The sequence below is a fragment of the Aptenodytes patagonicus genome, chromosome 16 (assembly GCF_965638725.1).
Source record: "Aptenodytes patagonicus chromosome 16, bAptPat1.pri.cur, whole genome shotgun sequence".
NCBI lineage: Eukaryota > Metazoa > Chordata > Aves > Sphenisciformes > Spheniscidae > Aptenodytes > Aptenodytes patagonicus.
The window spans coordinates 1,346,154-1,358,665 of record NC_134964.1 but is presented as its reverse complement, the minus strand read 5'-3'; the positions used below and the strand labels follow the sequence as shown (position 1 = coordinate 1,358,665).

Below are 12,512 nucleotides of genomic sequence, written 5' to 3'. Positions count from 1 at the left end.
AGTCCTCAGTCATTACAGAATGTAATTAGGGGATGAAGAAAATATTTAGTAGCATCTGTCTTTAATGTGTTTGTTAAATTCCAATTATTAGATCTTGTTTAAAATATTGTCAGTACTTTCTGTCTCTTAAGTAAAAACTTTGTCAGAAAGTGTTTTCTCAGCATACTTTTTTATTTGGGAAGTTGAAGTGTTCCATCTTCTTACAAAAGTTTTATTTTGCTCAAAATTGTCTGATGAAAATTGCAATCAAAACAAACATTTTGTTTCATGGAAGGTGTCCATAAGGGAGGAGAGAGACATACTTTTCTGTCCAGTTCTGGAATTCATGCTGAGCCCTGTCAACTCATAAATCAGCTGGAGTGGAGGGCTCTTGGCAGTTGGCACTTTCTGAATAGCGCCCTTTATGCTTAGAAGCCTTAGCTATTGCCCAGAACAGAGCCTTGCGTTAGTACAGCTTCCTCAATTTGTGTCGAATTCCACGTGCTTAAGTAAGCACGTTTGCACTTCGTTTCACAGTTATGTACATGCTGTAATAAGTAATTTCGTATGTACGTATCAAAAGGTATTGTTTGATAACGTGGGCTGTGCTATTATAACAACAAATGCTTCATGATGTATGGCATCTTTAATTAGGAAGCAGCTACAATAATTAGGTCACTTGTAAACTATGCTATAACATGCCGTATTAAAAGGAGTTATATCTTCCTTTTTTACTTCATTCATGAAGTTGCATGGTACACCAATAATGTGAACAGATACAATACTAATGCTCACATTTTACCTTGAAAATTTTCACAAGCTACAGGGCCACAGTGCTACTAAGCCTGAATGTTGTTTCTTTTCTGTCCCCGTTTTCCTTTTTTATACAAGTAAAATGCAACTCCTGCAGTCTGCTTTGGAGATTTCTGCTTCTTCGGTGGACATTAGTTAGTGTTACAAGGGTGTGATTTTAGTTTTGCTGTAATTATTTCTTTGAAAAATATATCATTTAAACCAGTCAGAATCTGGAAACGCGTTAGGACTCTCTTGTTAGAGCCTTCTCTCTCTCTCTCTCCCACTCTCTGTTGATAATTAAAAGAAACAATACTCTTTTTGTCTGTCTGAAAGATTATGGCTATGTTTTCTGTGTACTATATTGCTTTGATTCGTAAAAGTTTGTATTAGTTGATGTTTGTTCACCATCCGTATTATGGATTCTGTGCACATGTTGCGTGTGTCCACAAGATTGAATATCTAAAGCTTATTCTGTTCAAGAGAAAAGTTTTGAATTGACAATAAAATCATGACATATCTGCCCTTAAATTTGTTATTAGATAAAGTATGTATCTGGTTATACTGGGTGTATGGATATTTGATAGGTAACATTGGGATCAATATTAAAGAAAATTTAAGGGAATTATAAGATGTGGGATTTGGCTTACTGATTATTTTTTTAATAACCTGGCATACTTCAGTATTTCAGGTCTAGTGTAATTTTCTCAGATCAGTTAATTTTTGCCTGGGGAGTTATTTCCTTTTCAATTTAGAACAGTTACGTTTTAGAATTAAAACATTTAAATCCTGAAGTTCTCTCTGTCTCTTTGTATGAGAAGAATTCATTTCAAACTCTTTTGATGCCCTTAGTGTGGCTTTTGTAGTTCCCTGTTACCTTCATTCCAGACTTTCAGTGTTGAGTAACACTGATGAAATTCACTAGCTATAGTATAACTACGCCCACTTCATAGTTCAGTAAACTGAAGTAGAGAAGCTGCTTTGATTTATGTCATATAGGAAGCCTGTGACAAAGCCACAATTACAGTTTATGCACCTTGCAGCTCTTTTTTTTTTTTTGTCGAATTGCATTAATCAGATACACAACAGTAGCTGATGCGAGAACTCTTAATTTAATGTTTTAAATATTGTTTTATAGCTTAGTAACATAGAACGTGCTCATTGCTAAACTGCACTCTAATTTCATTTTCTTCTAAACAGTTTTTGCTTTTTCCTATATTTGCTTTTATTAGCTCAAACCATTCCTAGAAATGAAAGCAAATACAGTGCTTTGAGTCGTTTGTCAGTACTACTTAACGTACAATGTAATGCACAATTAATAGTAATTATTCTTCTCCACTCTGTTGCTAGTGAGATGCACATTTTCTGAAGTTAAGAATTTTTCAATCTTTCTTCCAGTTGAATTTTATTCTGAGCTGAAATATTTTCATTCTCTTGGTTTCTTTTGTTATTAAAATAAATAAATAAAGTTTGCTCTAAGGGAGCATTTCCAGGATTTTACACTAGGTGGCAGCGCTTCGCTTTGAACGCCTTATTTTAAACCGTTTTGCGCATTGTCTTCTCTGGCATTACCTTTTGGGGGGGTTCCGTTCACACACAAGGTATCGGCATAGTGTCCTTACGCTTCAGGAATTGGTAACATCACTTTGCCATTACAATCCTGGTTCAGGTTTCGGGTCTGAAATCATGGCGATGGCAGTGCCATCCAAAACCTTTAGGAGCCAGTTATTTAACCCATGAGCTCCTTGTTCGGCTAGGCATGTGGGGATACTTGGCCGTTAGGCGCTCCGGTCAAACAGGACCATCCTGATTGCAACTTACCTTGCAGAGAAGGCAGCTGCCGCTCACAGATAAACCCTCCCAGGTCACCTCCCGGAGCAGGAAGCGAGGAACCCTATCTTCCTTGTTGGGGAGTGACACGAAGTGGATCTCTTCGTCATGAGTCTGAAAGGTAAATTTGTTCTTACCTGTAAATTATGGTTCTGCTAGTTCACGCTATGCCAATCCAGACTTCAGAGTTACCCTTCCAGCCAGCAGACGAATAAGACTTAACACTTATATAGTGCTTTTGGAGTTTTTCAAAGCACTGGGCAAACATTGACCAATTAATCAGGTGAAGGCAGAGAAGACATGAAGGAAGATGGCTGTTATAGCCCTAGTTTATCCAGTCTTCCTCCCTTAAGAATATTCATAATGAGTGAAAAAGGAAAAGATGGCGCAGTATACCAGGTATACTGTAAACCATCGCTTCAGGACAGTAATGTTATCTGGCATTTCAGTAGTGATGATACACAGGATGGCTTCCTTCTTCTAAAGGGTGAGCCATATGGATTGGTGTAGGAGAACTAGCAGAACCAATATTTTCACAGACAAGGACAAATTTAACTTTCTGCTATTTCCCTCTATACCAATCCATGTTCTAGAAATAAAAATTTGTGACATTTCCATTACCGGTTGATGTGAGGAGAAGTGTGTCGATATACTTTTCTCTCTGAATCAACTGAATAGATGAGCAGGCAGTAAAATATATTTCAATTAAGTGCAGCTGGATTATGAAATTATTCAGCACTGCTATTTTTGATTGTTTGGCCTCATCTGTATCTCTCTACAAGGCAACAAGATTTACCAAAATATGCAGTTTGAAAAGTTTATTTCCCCAATTCAATTCAAAAATCTACACGTCAATTTAGAGATGATAGCGAATATGTAATAGGACTTGATTAAGAAGCTGTATCTGCATATTTTGTGTGTGAAAATAAGCCATCATCTTTCGAATTGTTTTTTTTCTCTGTCTGCCAGATGGCAGACGAGAGCTCTGCAGTCTAGACTGGTGTAGATGGGACATAGCAGAACATGAAGAGACCAGGCTTCAAGAATAAGAAACTGGCACACCTGTAATAACTCATTTTTCCTTTAGTAGTTAAAACTAGTTTTAAGTTTTGCATGCCTAGCCTCAAATGTTTCTACTAGTGAAGAGTATCCCTTTTTAAGATAAGTTTGGCTTTTAGTGCTGCTAGTTGGCTATTGCTGATTGCCAGCAAAATTCCAGTATTGTGATTTCCAATCATTCAGGATTAATCCACATTTCTTCACTTGTGGCTCTCAGCCGAAATTCTGTGAAGTTGGAGGCTATCCCCACTGAGCGGTGAAGTTCTCTGTGTTTGCAAAGGGCTTTGTAAATGAGAGACAGCCTTAGAGTACTGTCTGCCCGCTACGGTGCAGAACCAGAGCATCCCTTCGACTGTCCCTGTGATATCTGGACATTCTCTGAACTGATAAGAATTTATTTTTCTCAAAGCACCTCAGAATTGATATGACTGTTGTTCTAAAATACCCCAAATTTGAATCTTTCCCTTCTTGGTGGTCTCAAGTTTAATGTAGACTCAGTCATTTTCCATTTTGTTACAAATATAACTTCAGTTGAGTAACTTTTAAGGTTTTAGATTCTTCAGCACTGTGCATTTCTGATACCTCTACAATACCATCTTTGACTGTCTTTTCATGATGTTCTGTTCAACAAAACGCTCTTCTTGAGACAGCAAACTAAATGCAATCTTTATCTCCAGTTTCCACAAGTCCTTAGTAGTTCATCAAGCTTGTATTTCTTTTTGTTACTAACGCATTAGTCTAAGCCTTCAGGACAGCCTGTGAGGAATCTAGCGGTGCATTTCCTTTTGGCATTCATTAAAAAGGTGCCACAGCCTTCTATTCTTTTTGCTTGCTTGATGGAATGATCACTTGCAGGTGATACGAAAGCCTGTTCCTCTGAGAGGACGTGAACTAGTGGGTGATAAACCCCACCATAATAAATCATCAGAATAGATTAAAGAAATAACTTTTAGGCATTTTTTCAGGAATGTTTCTGATTTGCAGAACTTAAAGATTTTTTTTTTTTATGTTTGTGGTACAGATACTAATTTAAAGTACAATAATTTTCTTGCAAGTAGAATTGCAGAGGAATTACACCATTCTCACTAAAATCAGTAGCTTGCACCTAGTTGAAACGTAGAATAAAGCTGACCTGTGAGTATATGCAATTTGTGCTTGTGCTTTACAGATTTTAAAACTTGGAATCCTGTATTTTTTGCAGGAAATACACAGTAATAACTGTACACAATCACAATACTACACATAAGCTTCAAATCAAAACCAAACTAGGTTTTCATAGAGTGTTTTCTAAACATATGCTTATGTCTTATCATGTATATTGATTGTTTTGTCTCTTTAAGTCGCTCGTAAAACACTGATGTAACAAAGAATAATTATTTTCATGTGGTGTACTGGTGACTTTTCCCCCCCTACCTTAAATGATAGGCACCTATGGGGACATGCTGGGGTGATATCTCAGAAGGAGTGCGAGTGGAGGTTCCAAACACCGACTGCAGCCTACCTACCAAAGTCTTCTGGATAGCTGGAATTGTAAAATTAGCAGGTGAATATATTTTAGTTGAAATTATTAAAATAATCAAAATAACTGTGTGAAGGGAGCTAATAATTTAGTCAGTGGTCACCTGGTTAATAGAAAGTTGACACTGGTTGGTTGAGCTGTGTCAATAGGTTATATGTTTTAGCACTATCACTGTGTTACGCTGTTTTACAGTGTCTTCAGTGAAGCTTGAGGATGCCTGGTTTTTTTAATATTGCCTAAGAGTACAGTAAGAGCAGTGCAGAATGAGGAGATAGGAAATTGTATAATAGCTAGCAAGCAAGCCTTGTTATACGAATCACTTTTCTTGGTTAAAAGTTAAAAATTCAAGGTCACGTAGCTAAGATATGAAAAAGCAGATACTGTGGGTAATTAATTAATTTTGTCCTCCTACATGTAACTTCTAAAGGTTTATAGTTCAAGAATTTTAATTTTAATTAAAATTTGACTTACATGATAGCACATGCACATTTATCAAAGTAATCCATTCTGTGCATTAATAACATGCAGAAATGTGCCGTGAGAATAATGTTCTATAAAAAGTTCTAGTCTAGAAAATCTAATGTAATATACATTATGATTGGTAAAGAAATATTAATAGATTTTTATAATCTTGTTTAATTTTTGTCTTTTTTAAATGGGATTGCTTTCTTTCAGGCTACAATGCTCTGCTAAGATACGAAGGCTTTGAAAACGATTCAAGTCTTGACTTCTGGTGCAACGTTTGTGGGTCTGACATCCACCCAGTTGGTTGGTGTGCAACCAGTGGGAAGCCCCTAGTTCCTCCTCGAAGTATGTAAATAGTAGCCTTACTGATCGATATAAGTCTGTCTTTATTAAACTAAATTTGCTCATGGTTCAGATATCAAAGTATTTTTTTTGCCATAGCAACTCTTTCAACCGTTATGAATAAATCATTTTAACTTCTGGAAAAATAAGGACTTGACTGATGCTGAAAGTGTTTCTTGGAGTAGCCCATCTGATGCGACTTAAAGTTTTTAAGATCAAGGTGGAAGCGGTTAGCTAATCAGTGATGTGAACATGCACTGATTTTTATTTATATTTTGTTATTAAATTCTTTGCCCTGACATACCCATAAACTTAATCTTGGGTAGCATTCATTCTTTAAAGAGGTTTTTGTCATTATTGTCATCCAGGCTTTTTAACAGTCATCTGGGATTTCTTCTTTACATATTCCAGACTCTAATATTGTCTTTAATGGACACAATTAAAAATCAGTGGCTTATTTTTTCCCCTTCATTTGCAACAGCCATCCAACACAAATACACAAACTGGAAAGCTTTTCTAGTGAAACGACTTACTGGTGCCAAAACACTTCCTCCTGACTTTTCTCAGAAGGTAAGGCTGATGCAATGTCAATGATGTACTATAAACGAAATTGCAGCACAATGTGAAGAACTGAAGTATTTTACAATGGCACATTAGCTTCTTTTACAGTGAAGATGATACAGTAGTTTCTTCCCTTAAATACAGTTTTCCTTGGAATCTCTATTCTCCATTTATGTCCACACTTGTCAGTATGTATTTGGAAAACTGTTTCCTCTAGCAGAAAGTAGTTTTCTTTAAAAACTAGTTAGTCTATTTTAATTTTAAAATACCCCAATTAACAACAAAAAAAAAAGTGCTAATAAGCTACCCTGTGATATGTAAGAAAAATTAAAACTGATTTTTCTAATTCAGGAATGATTTTTATCATGCACTATTTCAAGAAACTGAACAAAATTCATTAATATAGCACATATCTAAATGCAATAAAGTACATACTTTTGAATGTTAATATTTTTCATCTGCTCTGGACTAGATTTTTTGCTGTCTTTAAGTCATGTCTTTAAGTGTGGCAGCTGCCTGTATAGTGTGCTATAAGTTTACTTACTAATATTGTGAGATGGTACGTAGCTTTTAGTAGGAATATGAGACTTACTGTACTGTTGTCTTACACTGCATCTAATATTAAAAAAAAAAAAAAAACCCAGACCAAAAAACCTTTCTGCAGTTGTTCATTTCTATTTAAAAACTGGCTCAGTTGGAAGTCAAATTAAATTGGCAAGGTCTCAACACTTTGGGGGAGTTCATAATGGAAATGACAAGTGACAAATACTGATTTTTTTAAACAGAATGTATCGTCACAAGGCAGACTAACATCTATTTCCATTCTGTTCCTTTCTTTTTGGTATATTATGAAGAAATATGTTTGTGAGTCGCCAGCTTTAATTATGTTGAAGGTTTGTTTTCCATGCCTTTTACAATAAAGTATTTTAATCCTATTTTTAAAATGCTGTATTTTGAGTGGATGACCAAGCAAAAAAAAAATCTTGGGTTTTTTTTTTTGTTAAAATTGTTACTCAAGGTAATTTTATCCGTTGTTAACAACTGAACAAACTTTCATTAAGCCAATGGAAAATTCCTTTAACCTATGTGAGAATTGTATTAGGGGCTGTACTTGATACAATTAAAGCATTGTAGGATCTATTCTACTTAGTTTTCTGAAACGTTTCATTTTTCCCCGTGTACAATAAAATATAAGAGAAACCATTTGTGTCATTTTTGCAGGTTGATTAACAAGTACTTGAGTTAAATGAAAAGTGCATTTGACACTGCGCTTTAGTAGCAGAAGACAGATGACTAAGGAAAAACGAAGTATATTCTTACAGAATGTTTTTTTGTCCTGTTACTTTAAGGTGTCTGAGAGTATGCAGTATCCATTCAAAACTTCCATGAGAGTAGAAGTTGTTGACAAAACGCACCTTTGTCGAACAAGGGTAGCAGTTGTAGAAAGTGTCATTGGGGGACGGTTAAGATTGGTGTATGAAGAAAGCGAAGACAAAAATGATGACTTCTGGTGCCATATGTACAGTCCACTCATTCATCATATTGGTTGGTCTCGAAGTATAGGACACAGATTCAAAAGATCTGGTAAGCTGCTTCTGTTTTAGCGGTGTCTTTGTGGGCACTGTTGGCTTGGAGAAGTCTGACTTAAGCAGTCCTGTCACTTTATACAGTTGGTAGAACTAGCTTGAATAATGATATTTTAAAATTTATATAATGCGGCCCAGGGGTTTTACCGATTATATTACATTCAGGAGTTTCAGTTAAAAGTATAATTAGTGTATTTTGCAGCACTGGAAAAGCCAAAATAATTTTTCAGTTGATCTGTAGTATGTTGATATCTAGAAAGATTCGACGATAAACAGCGATTAACAAACCATCTAGGCAGGATAACCTTGAACTGCAATATTCAAGCATGGTAAACATCATTTTTCATGCTGATACCTGGAATTACACAGTCCTGCTCCACAAACTCCTAGTTTCTTCAAGTTTGTCTCTTGCACAAGACAATGTGGACAAGTAATCCTATTAGATACTGAATTTTTTTTTTACTTGCAAGTTTAAGGACTATCTATATTTATATTGCAAGATTTACATGGTTTAGGGGGCATTAGGGGATGGGCAGGGAAGATTTAGTGACAGTCTAATAGATGGTACACAGTTAAGGCCCTTGTTTAAAATACAAAAATGCCTGTAATATGAAGTATTTAAGGTTTCTAAACAAAAAAAGAAGTCTGTTTTTTAATACTTCTCTGCTCTGTTGAGCTTGTGTCCCTTGTTAGAAACAGAATTTCTGTAAAACATTCCACGAGGCATCCCTTCAGGAAAACCTTCCATTATCCTAGCGCTTAAACTTTCACTGAAACCATTTATAAATAAGAGCGGTTAGAGAAATCAAGAACAGTGTTAATTCCCAGGAATAATGCCTCTAACAGAGTTCCAGGGATTCTGCTGGGAAAGTAGTATTCAACAGTTGGCTAAAACCAGCTCTATATACCTATTTAAAGTGCTTATGTATAATTATATAAAAAATATATAAATACAGTTTTCTGTCACAACAGTGCAGAGTAGTTTACTTGCCAATTTTTTGCAAAAGCTTCTATGTATATTTGTATCAATTTTGTGACATAATCAAGTGGGTCTTATAAATACTGGATTTTTTTTTTCCCCCGTAAATGAGATTGTGTTATAGAGGTATTTCAGGTAGAAGTCAATAAGGAAAATAGATGGATTATGTCCTCCAGATTTTTGTGGTAGTCTTATTATAAACTGCGGGCCTCCCACACCAATGATTGCATGGAACTAATTAACGTATTCAGAAAAACATACTGTCTGCTCTACTAACAAAACTTCTGAATAATACGTGCTATTATTCCTTGTAGATATTACGAAGAAACAGGATGGACATTTTGATGCACCCCCGCATTTATTTATGAAGGTGAGTTTGCTAGCAAGAACACTGTTTTCTCAGGGTTGATTTGAGGACCTTTAGCTCCTGGTGTGTGTAAAACAGACCTGAAACTCTACTTAAGTCCTGGAAATATGCCCGGCACAAGCATTACTTTTTTTTTTTTTTAAATTCAAACACCTAATTTGGCTTCCTTGAGATAAGCAGAGATGATGGAACAGGTATTTAAATCTGTTGCTTTGATGGTGTGGGGTTATATTTTGTTCCAGGCTTATTAGATTCTTAGCTTCTGGTGCTGTTATGTGACTCTTTAGGTAAAAGAGGTTGACGCAGCTGGAGAATGGTTTAAAGAAGGAATGAAATTGGAAGCTATAGACCCCCTAAACCTTTCAGCAATATGTGTGGCAACTATTAGAAAGGTAAGAAAACAAATGTGTATTTTGGGAAGGTAGATAGGAATCCTTTTTTCACTCACCTTTATTCAGGTTTGAAACAAAAAGCTCAAAACCAAAATAAATGCAGTTCATTCACACAGTGAATGTTTATGGAATATGTCCATTAGTTATTTATATATGGCTGCTATGGAAAAGAATATACTCATGTAAATTTTTTTAATTTTGACTTCAATCTGGAAATTCAGCCTTACCTTTAATTAGAATACATTATGTTTGTGAGATTAATTTGCAGGACAATGTTCTGCTAATTATACCAAACGTTTTGCAACTGTTCAAAAAGAAACCTCATCCTGCTTACTTGCGGCAGTCTATGAAGACATTTTAAGGATGTACTTTTTTCCTAGCTTGATTGAAAGGGATCCCATCCATGTGAAATCTGTTTTAAAAGAGGAAGAAAATGTAAAAAGTAGCTTTGCAGAATTGCAGAACCTTACCCATGAGGAGTGTGGTTATGATTTCGAGTCTTTTTTCTTATTAACGATGTGCAGAATATCCTTGCAAGCTAAAGAGTAAACTGAATTACAAAGCTTTAGAAGTAGAACCAATGTTCACAAGAAAAATAAGCTAGAGATCAGAAAAAGGAAATGTTCGTCTCTCATAACTTTGCAGTTACCAAAGGTACATTTGACAATAGTACACATGGTCTTGGAGACAGGTATGATTTGGGGTTTTTTATTTTGTTGCAATTGAATGTCCTTCTAAGTGTACTTCCGTTATTACTGCGTTGCTTTTCACTCTTTTGAAACATGGCATGCTTTCTTTCTAGCCTTATCACAGAGTTAAAGGTATTTAATGTAAAATTTTGTTTTTCTTTACAAAGGTTTTAGCAGATGGCTATCTTATGATTGGGATTGATGGCTCAGAAGCAGCAGATGGGTCTGATTGGTTTTGTTACCATGCCACTTCCCCTTCTATTTTCCCTGTTGGTTTCTGTGAAATTAACATGATTGAACTAACTCCACCCAGAGGTACATATAGCATTCTGACCACATTTTATTTTGACTATTTTTCAGTGATATTGTATGTGCCATATGCTTTGTTTCTTAACCCAGTCTACAAAATCCATGTCACTTTTTAGGACTTTCTCAAGTCTGAAACAGATACAACAGCGTAACTTCAAAGTAATCTAAAACAGAGATAACAAACTTTTCATTTAGAAAAAGTCAAACTGAACATCTGATTGATTCTCTGGCTAAAATAATTTGCTTTTGCTGTCAGAAATTGAGGATAGCAGCTAGTCGAATACTATATCCATTAAGTGAATGGGAAGTATGCTAGTCACTAAAAGGACTGTTCAGAATATGTCATTGCTTGGGAAGTCCTGGCCACCAAAAGGATTAATGAACATTGTAAAGAATCTCAGACTTAGGCTAATTTGCAACAATACTAGTTAATTTTTTGAAGAATATGCACAAATTTGAGCTTCGAGGAAGTAGCCATTAGAGCTGTATGCTGCGTAATCCCTTCTGTGAGAAAACGCTGTCTGTCCACTAGCACATATGCCTACAGAAGACTATATTGCCTTCCATTTTCCATTTTATTGTCTTGGTCTAGCAATTTAGAAAGAGGATTGTAACTAGCTGTGTAACAGCAGATAATAATAGGTTTTTATGGATTTTTTTCTCCATTCTCATTCTTGCAGGCTTCTACTTGTATTTATTGAATTATTTTTCTAGGTAATAACTACAAAGACAGTGTAATGCAACATGAAGAAAATAATTTCATATCATTTTCATTATTGCACACCAATGAATCTGTCATCTGAGTATGTGGAAACTGCAGTTGGAAAGATTTACTATTATTTTTCAGACAGCTCGTTTAGTGAATTTATTGCCTAGAAATTCATGGGCATAATCACCCCTCAAAAATATGTGGTGCAAGAGTCTCTTGCAATACGAAAAGCTTTTGTGGGAGGAAAAACCATGCATATCAATACATATCAATCAATTTAGAAATAAATAGATTAAATTGATGATACAGAATAGGGAAAAAACCTCCCTTCTATGATGAAACTGTTCTTCTTTATTCTTCAAACACTACTTACACAATAGTATGTGAATTTTGTTGTTAGCACGTTTATGATACTTCTGTGTTTCTTGTATCGCGGCAACCTTATTCGTTATCTGCGTGTATATTTTCCCTTTTATTGCAGTTTTCCGTAACAGTCCTGCATCATCCACTGAGAGGCAATTATAAATCACGCATGCAATAATCTAAAAGTCATTTGAAAGGAATTAACAGGAGTAAAATACAGAACGTAATGCGCATGAACATATTTGATAGAATCAAAGTGATCAAAGCTTCTTAGCTCTTACGACAGGTGTATTTTGCATTCCAAATTATGGGCTTGAAAATGGAGAGTTTCTTAATTCTGACTGCTCTAACAAGGACCGCATGCACACGTCTCGTGTGTGTGTGTGGCGAGAAGTTAATTAAAGGACTTGCATACAAATACTGTTGGTCTAGCCAGAGGAACTGTGCGTTAAGAAGAAAAGCATTAATATGCAAACTGATACATTACTACCCTTATTAATTGTTAGCTATCCAGCTACCTCTGTTCATGCAGATACTGCGTACCTAACGTGAACACTCTTCCGAATTACAT

General features: G+C 35.5%; 1 protein-coding gene across 8 annotated transcripts in view; it reads left to right on the top strand.

Annotated features, from left to right (window-relative positions):
* Window positions 1-12,512, top strand: part of MBTD1 (mbt domain containing 1) — a 38,776-nt gene that overhangs the window by 11,174 nt on the left and 15,090 nt on the right. For all 8 annotated transcript variants that reach the window (XM_076353534.1, XM_076353533.1, XM_076353532.1 and 5 more), the window contains 7 exons: window positions 5,086-5,203; window positions 5,855-5,989; window positions 6,468-6,556; window positions 7,897-8,131; window positions 9,427-9,482; window positions 9,767-9,871; window positions 10,728-10,875. In XM_076353534.1, the coding sequence (XP_076209649.1) occupies window positions 5,086-5,203; window positions 5,855-5,989; window positions 6,468-6,556; window positions 7,897-8,131; window positions 9,427-9,482; window positions 9,767-9,871; window positions 10,728-10,875 (886 nt within the window). The remainder of the gene's footprint in view (window positions 1-5,085; window positions 5,204-5,854; window positions 5,990-6,467; window positions 6,557-7,896; window positions 8,132-9,426; window positions 9,483-9,766; window positions 9,872-10,727; window positions 10,876-12,512) is intronic.